Source organism: Electrophorus electricus, chromosome 6, assembly GCF_013358815.1.
Source record: "Electrophorus electricus isolate fEleEle1 chromosome 6, fEleEle1.pri, whole genome shotgun sequence".
Classification (NCBI taxonomy): domain Eukaryota; kingdom Metazoa; phylum Chordata; class Actinopteri; order Gymnotiformes; family Gymnotidae; genus Electrophorus; species Electrophorus electricus.
Genome location: NC_049540.1, coordinates 7678299 through 7690775, shown reverse-complemented (window position 1 = coordinate 7690775; position 12477 = coordinate 7678299). Strand labels below are relative to the sequence as shown.

At 47.8% G+C, this 12477-nt stretch overlaps 1 protein-coding gene across 6 annotated transcripts in view; it reads right to left on the bottom strand.

The window, feature by feature from the left end:
* Window positions 1–3900: 3900 nt before the first annotated feature.
* The window catches only part of hook3 (hook microtubule-tethering protein 3), a 28455-nt gene continuing 19878 nt past the window's right edge, over window positions 3901–12477 (bottom strand). For 3 of the 6 annotated variants that reach the window (XM_027018817.2, XM_027018818.2, XM_027018820.2), the window contains 9 exons: window positions 11933–12020; window positions 10667–10726; window positions 9626–9660; window positions 9436–9518; window positions 8841–8941; window positions 8641–8745; window positions 8123–8194; window positions 7455–7591; window positions 3901–5760 (listed from right to left, as the gene is read on the bottom strand). In XM_027018817.2, coding sequence (XP_026874618.2) covers window positions 5745–5760; window positions 7455–7591; window positions 8123–8194; window positions 8641–8745; window positions 8841–8941; window positions 9436–9518; window positions 9626–9660; window positions 10667–10726; window positions 11933–12020 — 697 coding nt within the window. In that variant the 3' untranslated portion in view covers window positions 3901–5744. Of the gene's footprint in view, window positions 5761–7450; window positions 7592–8122; window positions 8195–8640; window positions 8746–8840; window positions 8942–9435; window positions 9519–9625; window positions 9661–10666; window positions 10727–11932; window positions 12021–12477 lie in introns of those variants that run through there. The other 3 variants (XM_027018819.2, XM_027018821.2, XM_027018823.2) reach the window with 2 other exon arrangements.

The following is a 12477-nucleotide window of genomic DNA, read 5'->3' as shown; positions in this document are numbered from 1 at the left end:
TCTCCTCTCTTAAGCACTCTCCCACACCTCCAGCACCATAAATCCAACCTGAAGCCTGTCCATGGAAACTATTTTTCTTTTCTTTTAACACATATTTCCTAAGCTCTCATCGCCACAGTGGCTTCACACGGAGACAGAACTGGGCCACATGGACCATTATTTTTCCAGTTAATCCACACAAACAGCAAGTCCTGTATGACTGGGAGCCAAGAACACCTCCCATCCTTCGGCGTGAGGAATGACGTGGGCCATGGCCAAGTGAGAGCTATGAAATTGTAATCAGGTGGTAGTCTTGCACCAGTTTCCCAGTCACACACACACACACAGACAGGGCACACTGGGGCAGTAAATAAACTCACCACACTGACAGGTACGAGACACATCAGGAGCACATACCCATATGACTGGAAGGCTGAGGCAGGTTTGCGAGCTCAGCTTTCTGATACAGGGCTACAAGCTGGAACAGAAATGGATGATTCCATAGTGGAAAAGCAGAACCACGATCTGGATGGCTAACTGGATCTGTTTCGGAAACAAGTTCAGGCAACAATATTTGGACATGTCACTCTTTGTAGTTTCAACTTTTTCCCTCTGCTATGGTCTCTTGATTTGTTTTTTTCCCGGCTGTCCTCTACATTCCATTCATGATAGATTTGTCTGCTAAGGCAGAGATGTCCTAATACATCCCCCTTTTCTGATGGGCATGAGCTGTTCAGGCACTCTTCCAGGATGCTGCTCCATGTGCAAGTCACTGTCTTCCATTTAAATAATTGTAACATTACCAGTTCAAAACCAACTAGCACCATTTTGTACTTTGAATCTCTGAATGTCACACACTCGATGACAAGCACATGGCCTAGTCGTACAGCTGTGTACAGCAGGCTTCATGCTTTCAGCATCTTTTTGGATAATCAACTAATCACTTCAGTGAAAAATCAGATAAATCAGATTTTTAACATTTATTTTTTAAAAGACAGACTTAATAATTTAATCATATTTTTAGCAAAGGTCCCTTAGGCAAATATATACATTTTAATGCAAATTAAATGTACAAAGTTATAGAAAAGGCTGGTTTGTCTATGAGTGTGAGGGATTTTCTTCCATCTAAGGGGTTCCTCTGAAACGTCCATCAGCACTTCTAAAATTGGACCTGTTCTCCCATCAACAGCAGAAAATCAAAGAAAGACATCACTGTTACCAATTTCTTGCGTGTCAGAAAATTCACAAATACAGACTAAAGGGGAAAAAAAAATTATGAAACTTATTTTCCTGAAAGTCATTGTTGCAATGTTATTCCAAAGTAGTTACAAGTCTTTTCTCACCAGATTTTTTAAAAACAATCTAACCATCTCACATTTTCAGTCAAGGGATAATACTAGTGATGTCTAAAGCCTTTTAAGGCTGCAAAACCTCATTAGAGATGAGAATAAAGCACAACACAGAAAATTAAGAACATACATTTCCAAGGAGAAAAACAAACTTAACATCAAAACAGATGAGGGGAAGTTGAGGGAAATACAATTGGTGACTTACCCAAAAGAGAAAAGGTTTCACACTTACTCAGACAAAACATTGCACTGGATGTCACTGGATGTCATAAGCAATCAGCATATACCCACCCGAACTTCCAAGAAACCATTCTAGTGAGAAGACTAAGGTTTTTTTCCCCCCCTCATCATTTATGCTTTTAAAAGTGGAAACCAGGGCATTTGTTTTAGTGGAAATGGAGCTTAGACTATATAAAACATCATGAAATCCAACAAAAATGGAGAAAGTCTGTGAGCTGTTGCATGAAGACCAACATATTTTAAAACATTCTTACTTCCACTCTGCATCTGCCAAGTAAGTCCCCACCCGGACTAGTACTTATCAAAAGTTCTGCTTTAGTTGATTGCTGACTGTGTCGCCATTGTAATAATGGCCCATTATCACACAAATCCCGTATTTACCCATTAGATTATTTGCGCTAGGGTAGGCCAACACTACAGCAACCTGTAGCACTCTGCGGGCGGGCAGGCGTGAGTGTGAGAAAGTGTGGGGGCCGTTTAGACCGTAGCTCAGGAAACCCTGAGCAAGAGTCCGACAATGAGTGCCTTGTCTCCAGGTGAGATGAAATTAAGCGTTTCAGAAATAAGCGCATTGTGTGGCCCGATTTTCCCCGGGACTGACCGATCGGCATATTGCTAGAGAATAACTATTAGACTTTGAATGGCGCGGATCATTTGGAGTGTTTTTCAAATCACATCAGCGTAGAGTCTGAAGGAGTAAAAGCCGCCCGGAGTTATACCTCTGTTTAGGTAGACAGGCTGAATCGCGCTTTCTGGGGATCTCCATTAAAATTTTTTTTTTTTTTACCCGGCCTCTCCAGATTTGCCAACGCTTAATATGTTGAGTGTCATTGCAGGGATACACCATTACTGACCCGAAAGCAACGAAAACCTGCTAAAACAAATAATGGAATTGGTGTTACCTCAGAAACCCATTTGACAGCTATGTGATTGTTGCCGATCCATAACCAGCTGTTATTCCTGGTGCTGGTGTAATAGAACTCGACTTGCATCCTACACCTTCCAAGCCGCCAGGTAGAACTCACGGGTCCATCTTACGGAAGTGATCAAGACCTACATTCAAGTCCGGTACAACATGGTACAACATGGTACAACGAATCTAGCTCTAGCTGTGGAGCTACACTTTCTACTCCGTTTCATACTAAAATGTCCCTTTAAATATAGTCTAAAGTGGACATGCTAATAAAAAAGCCTAACCAACAAAAAGGCACAGTGGCCGTTCTCAGTCCTCAGTACTACCAGACAATGCACATTTTTGCCCTGTTCCAGCTCCCATTACTCCTGGGGCCAAGCATGAAGAACTGGCTGGGAACTGGGCTAAATATAGTCTGGTGGTGCAGGTAGACTATTGGTGTCCAGAAACATTGATGGTTTAAACGCATGGCTTGCCTCAGATACGGCCTCCTCCCCCAATGTTTGGTGATGAAGGTATTGGGGTTATGTTGACTCCACCCGATGATGAAAATCACCAACACAAGGTAGAAACTCCTAAAACTATGAGCTATGACTAAGGTTCGTGTATCCAAAAATAATGCAGTCCTGGATTTGTAGTCTCTGAGCATAGGTATTCATATCATAGCTCTTTATCCTTAGGACCTACAGATATTCCATACACTCCTTACCCAGAGGTCTGCAGGCCACAGCATCAGAAGACCAGCATGTCAGTGATGTAATTTGTGTGTAATAAATTGAGACACAATTAAATCACAACCAATCAGGAGATGACCCTCAGCTAATGAAGTTCATCTATAATTAGATTCATCAGCTGGTAACGACCTCCACCCGTTAAGACGAGCGGCAACATTTCTCGCCACTCACCCAAAACTCACCAGCCGCCATTCCAAGGTCAGGGGTGGAGGTTGGGTTTCAAAGTTAAGGCTTCGGTCACGTGCTAATTTCCCTTAATCAAACCCAGGTCATCTTCACCTGGCAGCCAGATCACCAGGTCATGGTTCGCTCAGGCGGGGTTCCAGATCAGAAGGACTGAAATGAAGGGCCATGAACCATCCGGCACATGTGAAAGTAATCAGGCCAGGAAGAGTAGGCGGGCGGCCCACCCGGGCCCAAGCACCGCCCTGCTTCATCAGGACGAGCGCGGGGGCATTGGGCCTCCAGCTGGCGCCGTTCCGTGGGCCGTACCTGTGCCGTGTTACAGTTAGCTGATGGAAGGACGGATTGCGCGTGGCAAATAACTCGAGAGAGTGTGACATTGTGTCATTTTGCAGGTTACAAGCCATTGATGATATACATGCGTTTTATGTATAAAAAAAAAAAAAAGGCATACAATACCAATATCACATATCATCGGAACACAGAGGACTAACAGCAAGAGTGAGTTTTATACAAGCTTTATTTACAACTGGGTTAACAACTGTACATTTCTTTTGCTTTGGAAGTGCGTTTCTCTCAACACAGTCCTAGTAAAAACACCATGTAATTCAGCAACATCCTGTCCTTACTCATTTATCCTCCTGTTTTTTAATATAAACTAATCACCAGGAAACACGGTCTTTCAAATAGTTTATTTACAAAATGTTTACAAGCAGTATAAAATTTGGCAAATGGAAAGATTATTTGCTGCTTCGAATAAACATAATGAGTCTAACTATTAAAAAATGTACAGCCATAAAAGTTGAGAAATTTGTTGTGAATTTCCTATTGTTTTTATTTTTACCCTTTTATAGAGCTTTGACTGAGGTGTCTGTTCAGGACATAACATAACGGTTGTGAGAGAATTTTAAATAAACTAACTGTTCTCTAACCCAAACACTAAAACAACCCAAGCATTCGTCAATGCTGCCATTCCGTAACATACAAACCCCAAGCTTACCTTAAATAATTATAAAAGAACAAGCAGTTACTTTAAATCCAAATTTGCCTTATTTATAAGTCATGTGTCACCTTTGACTCAACACACTGCAAAATGGTCTGTTACATGACATGGACAGTTGATATTGACCTGCGACAGCTGAAGAGGCAGAGGCAGCAGACTTTATTGGGTTAGTGTGTACAGTTGTGTCTTAGCCCTCCGCTCTACTCGTTTGAGGTAAAAGCACTTAACAACACCGGCAGGAAAGGCGGCGCTGTACTGATTTTCTGTGAGGCCATTGGTTAGACAGATCCACCTGCTTGTGCAGCATTGGTTAAATTCTCCTAATCCAACAAATGGAGTAGTGTTTTCAGAAGACACCACAAAGCAAAAGCAGGGGGTTTGTGTGTCATTCCACCAGCCTTTGCTTACCAGCGTAATGACCTTTAATACATTTTTCCCTAATACTGTATATCCCTCAGGTGCGATAGCATGACGCTAATGTTACATAACACTGCCTCAGCCCCCACGCTGTGGCTTGACTGGGGATTTTACAGCCCTGAGAGCTGAATGTGCGTAGCGGCTGTAAATTAGAGGAAAATTCACGATAAACACGTCTGGTTCAGCAGGCATAGCTGGGCCGAAGCATTCACCTTCCAGTGGGTAACTTGCCACTTTTAAGCAGTACATTTGCTCATATGAGTAATAACACGAGGGCACAGGAAAGGGAAGAAGAAAAAAATACTTCATACCATTTCAAACAGATGAAGTGGCATCAAAGATAAAATAGAAAACAAATAAATATGGAAGAGTCTGGAGTCCATCTACCTGCATTACCGCACGCCTCACATCATTGTCCCTTCCTCATTGTAACTATTCCTCATATAACACTTACTGAAGTGGTTCCAGCATTCTGCAACCCTTGAGGAGGATCCCACACTTCATATTTAATACTTTAACTGGCAGGACAGTTTTTCAGTAGCACTTGGATTATAATCCTATTATTCTAGATTTGCCGTTAGGAAACCCATCCACGTGCACGTAATCTTAAGGCTAGGTAACCGTTCTCTCTCAAACATACACGACTTGTGACCGTCGGTGCTCACTTCTCAGACTGCTGCATGCTGGGGCAGCGGTGGTTTGGAAACATAAAGCAAGCATGCTGCTCTGTGATTGGTGGTGGGTGGTAAAAGGGGCAGGGTTTCCTGTGCGTGGCGGTGGTTCACGAGCAATGATGGGTTGGGAGGGGGGCTGTTAAAGGGGGTAGGGGTTAGTGCATGTGGATATATCATCAGGCAACAGCCTCAAATCAAAAATCATTTATGCAAGCAGCTCCCTCATGCAGCCACACGCGCTTGACTGGTTGGTCATGCCATTACATCACTGTGGAGGGAGGACAGAGAGAGAGAGAGAGAGAGAGAGAGAGAGAGAGAGAGAGAGAGAGAGAGAGGAGAGAGAGAGAGAGAGAGAGAGAGAGAGAGAGAGACAGAGAGAGAGATGGACAGCTGTCAGTCAAGACCCAGGCAATGACGATTCTCGCATGTTAAAGATTTTGATGTTAGCGTGCATGTGCGCACACACACAGACAGACAGGCCACAGCCTCACACACACAAGCCTGTGTATTTGAGGGCATGCTTGCTCGAGTTAGCTGTTATGATGGCGACTGTGTCCTCCACGAGCTTAGCCACACAAACACCAGCACTCCCAACACGGCCATCTTCGCTACGGCCTGGGTTTGGCGCATGTGTTTCCGAATAGCACATTTGGAAAAACGGACCCCACTGCAAGATCTCACCCCTGTAATAAGACCATGTTCGAGGAACACTGCTGGCGAGGGTGGACGTAACGCTGATCACTGCCAGGAGCACTTTCACGACTGTGGAGCAGATATAGTAAGGGAGCCTGTTATTGGCTGTTCTATGCAGCAAGCCCCAATCAAGATACTGGAAAAGGGGGGGTATAAACTTGCCCTTCTTACTGGGCAGACTGAAGCAGTTGTGTGTGTGTGTGTGTGTGTGTGTGTGTGTGTGTGTGTGTGTGTTTTTAACTCTAGCTGAAGCTGATGGGACTCAGCTTGGTGTGACCAACATGGCTCCATGAGCTCAGCAGGCAGTAACACAGCACACGTTAGATATCACTGCCACACTGTGTAGATTGATGCACAGATATGAGTTCTTTGAAGAAAACTGTGGAGGAAGAGAGGAAGGCCGTAATGCACAGACACATCTGAACGAAGGCAGGGCGTTTATATCAGCACGTGCCTCTTCGCTCGCAATACTGGTGATTTTGGGCAGACTAGATTACAGTAAATAAACAGACTGGCAGGGGTGTGGGGGGGAGGGGGTGGCTATTTGCATTGTAATGAACACGGGCATGTATGTAAAGAAGAGCTGATCCCAGATCAGCCACTGAGGCCCGCACCGCACCTTGGCTCTGGCTTTGGGGTTTATGAACAGAGGCACCGTTTCAAGCACTAATAACTACAGAGCTGTGGCCGAGGGAGGCGTCTGATGGCATCCTCCATCGTGAAAGCTCTCATCAGATGTGTTTCTTTAAAATTTCGCCAAGAACGTCTTGGTGTAACAGTCAACAGTGCAGGATGGGATAGCGTCCCCTCAGACGGCGTCCTGAAGACAACTCAGTCATCCTCCGTGCAGAGGAGCGCCCTCGCTAAACGCTGCTCGTCAGGGAACAGCAAAAGAACGAGAAGGCATTAGCAGAGCAGGGGAGCAGCTTCTCTCCGTTAAAAGGACTTAAGCAGACGTTTGCGCCAAAACCCGCCGCTCTTCAGAAAATCCTGCAGGTGGCACAGGACGTGGAGGGAAGAAGAAGAAAAAAAAAGAAGAAGAAGTCCGCTAGAAAAGGCAGGAACGTACAGAGAAGGAAGTCTCGAAAGAGACCGTAAACAAGACGGCGCTGGATACCCTGTTGCGACACGGCTGGCTTTAGGGGTTCGAGGCGGGTGAAGAAGAGGATGGGAGGGAGGAAGAGTAAGACGACTGGGGCTGAAGAGGGAGACGGACGTCGCGGCTCGGTAGTGTTGCTGCAGTGACGGGGGGGTGGGGGGCGGGTCTACCTGGCCGTGGCCGGCTGCACGTGGCCGGGGTAAGAGCGGCGCATGGTGGTGGCCTGTCTCTGCCTGGCCAGGAACGACTGAGCCGAACCCGTGCTGGCCAAGCGGTCTTCGGCTGCCTTCTTCTGTAGAGCCATTCCCTGGGGGAGTGGGCGAGAATCAGACACAGAGGAGAGAGAGAGAGAGAGAGAGACAGAGAGAGACAGAGAGAGAGAGAGAGAGAGAGAGAGAGAGAGAGAGAGAGAGAGAGAGAGAGAGAGAGAGAGAGAGAGACAGAGAGAGAGAGAGAGAGAGAGAGCGAGCTGAAGCGTTATCCACAACCTTGACGAGCGCCATCTCGCAGCTGCTCCAATCTAAACCTCTCAGATTACAAACGATTAACCAGCAGCGGCCTGTTGCCTTTTCCAAACACAATCATATGAAAGAGAGACTCATTCATGAACACACAGCCCCGCAGGTCTGACGTGGGCATGGGTCACAGCGCCACAGCGCCATCTACAGAGCTAAACTTTGCAAACAGAACCTTTTAGAACTAAACAGTAAATTATGTTCAGCGGATCATAAACTTCAAATAAGAATGAACGGCATTACGTCTTTGTGTCTTGGGAGAGGAACGTGGACAACCTCAACAGAGATCTCACGCTGCAGTAGGAGAAACTCGCTCCACTCACCATGTTGTACCAGGCAGACACGATCAGCTTCTCCTCGTGGTCTCGCTGTGACTTGGCCTTGTCATACTCTTTCTGTAAATCCAATACACCACCAATAAAGTTTCCGTGTGTGTAATTAGAATGAATAACTGTCTGTGCAGGTGACTCAACAGCAGAGCATGTGTATGGTGTGTAAGCAAGTGCATTATTTCTGAGTGCATGTATGCATGTGAGTATTGTGTGAGGCATGTGAGTACGTGTGTGTGTGTGTGTGTGTGTGTGTGTGTGTGTGTGTGTGTGTGTGTGTGTGTGTGTGTGTGTGTGTGTGCGCGCGTCCATGTGTGCGTCTGTGCTGGTGTGTGTGTGTGCGTGTGTGCGCGTCCATGTGTGCGTCTGTGCTGGTGTGTGTGTGTGCGCGTCTGTGCTGGTGTGTGTGTGTGTGTGCGCGTCCATGTGTGCGTCTGTGCTGGTGTGTGTGTGTGTGTGTGTGTGTGTGTGTGTGTGTGTGTGTGTGTGTGTGTGTGTGTGCGCGCGCGTACCTCCAGTGAGTGCAGCATCCTCTCCCTCTCCTGTAGCTGATTCTTGAGGGCCTGCACCTCAGGAGCTGAGCCCTGGTTCTGCTTAGGGTCCAGGGTCCGAATGACCTAAAACACACATAATGTCCAAATTACACATGCATACCCAAACATACACACTAACAAAACACACACACACACACCTAACAGAAGTTGTTTCTTACACTCTTTGCTTTCTCCAGATATTTTTTATATCTCTCCTCCATCTGCTTCATCTCTTCATCCTTCTTCTTCAAAGCCTCCTCCAGGTCTTCAACCCGTATGGCTGAAAGCAGAGCAGGACAGTGTCAGGACGTTGCCCGCTGACAGCCGCAGAGCAGGACAGTGTCGGGACGCTGCCCGCTGACAGGCGCAGAGCAGGACAGTGTCGGGACGCTGCCCGCTGACAGGCGCAGAGCAGGACAGTGTCAGGACATTGCCCGCTGACAGGCGCAGAGCAGGACAGTGTCAGGACGCTGCCCACTGACAGGCGCAGAACAGGACAGTGTCGGGACGTTGCCCGCTGACAGGCGCAGCGCAGGACAGTGTCGAGACGCTGCCCGCTGACAGGCGCAGAGCAGGACAGTGTCGGGACGTTGCCCGCTGACAGGCGCAGCGCAGGACAGTGTCGGGACGTTGCCCGCTGACAGGCGCAGAGCAGGACAGTGTCGGGACGTTGCCCGCTGACAGGCGCAGCGCAGGACAGTGTCGGGACGTTGCCCGCTGACAGGCGCAGCGCAGGACAGTGTCGGGACGCAGATTGATGACTCATTCACTCACTGCTTGCATTATATTTGGGCTCCAGCTCTTCTATGATGGTGTTCTTTTTCAGCAATTCATTGGTTGCATCCCGCAGTTTCTCCCTGAAGAGAAAAGTGGAGCCAAAGTGAAAATGAAGGTTCTTCACCTAAAAAGCCTCATGCTAGCTCTCACCAAGAAATGTGCCAAAAATACGAATAAAAACACTCACAAATGTTCCTCGCATTTACGCTTCAGCAGGACTGACTGGATGTGGGAAGAAAGAAACAGATTTAGAAACACACACATGTAATTTGTAGCAGTACAGTGCGCTCTACTGGAATGCAGTGGAACTGATCTTAGCCAAAGCTCATTTGTCTTCAAAGGAGATCATGGTACAAACTTCATCGCATGCTGGATGCTGATTCAGGTTCAGTGGTGTAAAGCGATGTAAGGCAGCTCAAATTAGAGCACTGATTCACATGGACACACACCTAGCGAGAAACAATACGTAGATCTCAGAGAGTGCCCGAGATCAAGGAGCATTATTGGCTCTGCAGAAAGACGATATCCCAGCTCAGTTTTTCATTGGTCATACATAAGTTGTCAGGAAGCGGTTGCTTCCATCACCCATTCTGATTGAGGGACCTGACACTCGTTAGCGATGAATGGCTAACAAGCGGCTGCCTCAGCAGGTGGGCTTGATTAGGACACCTAATGGATCCCTCATTTCCACTGCTGGACAGTCTCAAAGCCCCAGTCAGGAAGTGTCAAATCTTACTGCTGCTGATAGGTTGTCCACCAAATCCAGCAGCTACCAATCTCCATAGACCCCATTTGCGTTAGAACTGGTCGTACTGGAGAAGGGCCATGGTTTGGGATTGGGATATTCAACAAGGTGTGATGTGTGAGTGATGATGGTCAATATGTGTGATGGTCAGGTAGCTTTGCCCAAACAGTGTATAGACCCAGGCACGGGTTTCCTATGACGTGTTTGTGGCCACCATGTTGACAGGTTTGTGTCCGGCTCTTGGGCTGTTTGCTAACTGAGGACAGGTAGCACAGCACAAACACACACACGCGGGTTTCCTAACTGGGGCTGGGCAGGCGCCAGGCATGCAGCTCCTGCAGGGCTTGGCTCTAGCGTTAGCATGCTAGCTGCCCGTTACGATCAGTACAGACTGACTGACACGACGACCTGAGAGAGAAAGACAGAGAGACAGAGAGACAGAGAGTGAGAGAGGCAGTGTCTACAATTCCCACGTATACTTACAACAGCCTGAAGGTGGGGTGATTGGGAGAGAGAGAAAAGTGGGCTTGAGTTGAAAAAGTCCTGTCCACAATAACAGGGGGAAAGAGAAAGCGAGAGAGAGAGAGAGAGAGAGAGAGAGAGAGAGAGAGAGAGAGAGAGAGAGTGGAATGGATGGCAATAAGCTGGAAGTCAGCGAGGCTGTCATGGAAACACACAGGCACACATTTGGACAGCGCTTCTGGTCATGTCATCGGCCCTTCACATACATGAACATCACCTCTACGCAGAATGGACAGGGGAGCCAATGGTATACCTGCATCACGCTACAGCACGAGTGACATCACAAGTTGAAGAGAAATGCACATGGAAAGCCTGTTTGTCCTGGAACATGCATGCATGACCACACACACACACACACACACACACACACACACACACACACACACACACACACGCACAACATATGCACACAAGCACACACACACACACACACACACACACACACACACACACACACACATAAATGCACAAACACACACAAACCCAACACGAGTGTGTGACGAAAGAAAACAAATGGGTTAGTAATGTTGCCGATCTTAAATCCTACTTTCTGTTGAGGTTTCACATACCAACACGGTGCAGTGGCTTCCAGAACAAACAAAGCGTTTTACTAAAGCTTTTTTACAAGCTAAAAAAGACCCAGAGAGACCCATGGATGCTGCTTCTTTAGAGTTCAGCTCTGACCCTTATCCACCACACCAGGAGCAGGTATCCATGTCTCCAAAGACCTCTAGTGAACTGGTTTAGGTGTGGTAGATTGGGGACTGAAGTGTGCAGTTAGGCAAGTCTCCAGCAGGTGGCGACTGAGCTACGGGATCTTTTTTGACAACTGCAGAGACCAATGGCTTTTTAGGAAGGACCCTAGAGGCGGGACTCGGAGAGTCACAGTACTACAGGGAGACCAGGGTGGGTGGGGCTCCAAGGAAGTCCAAAAGTGGGTGGAGCTTTGAAAAAATGCTGTAGTTAGGACCTAGGCTAGGCAGCGCTCCGAGACCCACAGTGAGGACTTTGAGTGGGAGGGGCGTTAGGACAGCTGCAGACCCAAAGTGAGGCCCAGAGTGGGCGGGGCACTGTGATGGGCCCTGAGACGGCACCGCAATATGGAAGCATGGTGGGCGGGGCTCAGAGACGGAAGTGCATTAAGATCCTCTCATGGGTGGAGCTTTGCGGTGAAACAGCGCTGCAGTGATGACCCAGGGTGGGCGGGGCTACGACAACATCACTCACGTCGTCGGCTTTAGAGCCCTGCTCCTGAAGACTTTTCTGCAGCTCCTCGACCTGACTCTGACCTGCCATCAGTCTCTGGTTCACCACCCTGGCAGAAAGAAAGACAGACAGGGGAGGGAGAGAGAGAAAGTGAATGTGTTATAAGTTGTCCTCTAGGTTGTATAGATGGGTGTTCATACATTAAACCGGGGGGCAAAGCATAAAGCATTCCTCATCTTGACCACGGTGAAACGCATCTGATGGCAGTACACACGCGCACGCTCAAGAACTGTGTGTGTGCGCATGTGTGCGCGTCTGTGCTGGTGTGTGTGCGTGTCTGCGCCCATGTGTGCGTCTGTGCTGGTGTGTGTGCGTGTCTGCGCCCATGTGTGCGTCTGTGCTGGTGTGTGCGCGTGTGTGCGCCCATGTGTGCATCTGTGCTGGTGTGTGGGTGTGTGTGTGTGCGCGCCCATGTGTGCGTCTGTGCTGGTGTGTGCACGTCCATGTGTGCATCTGTGCTGGTGTATGCGCGTCCATGTGTACGTCTGTGCTGGTGTGTGCGCGTC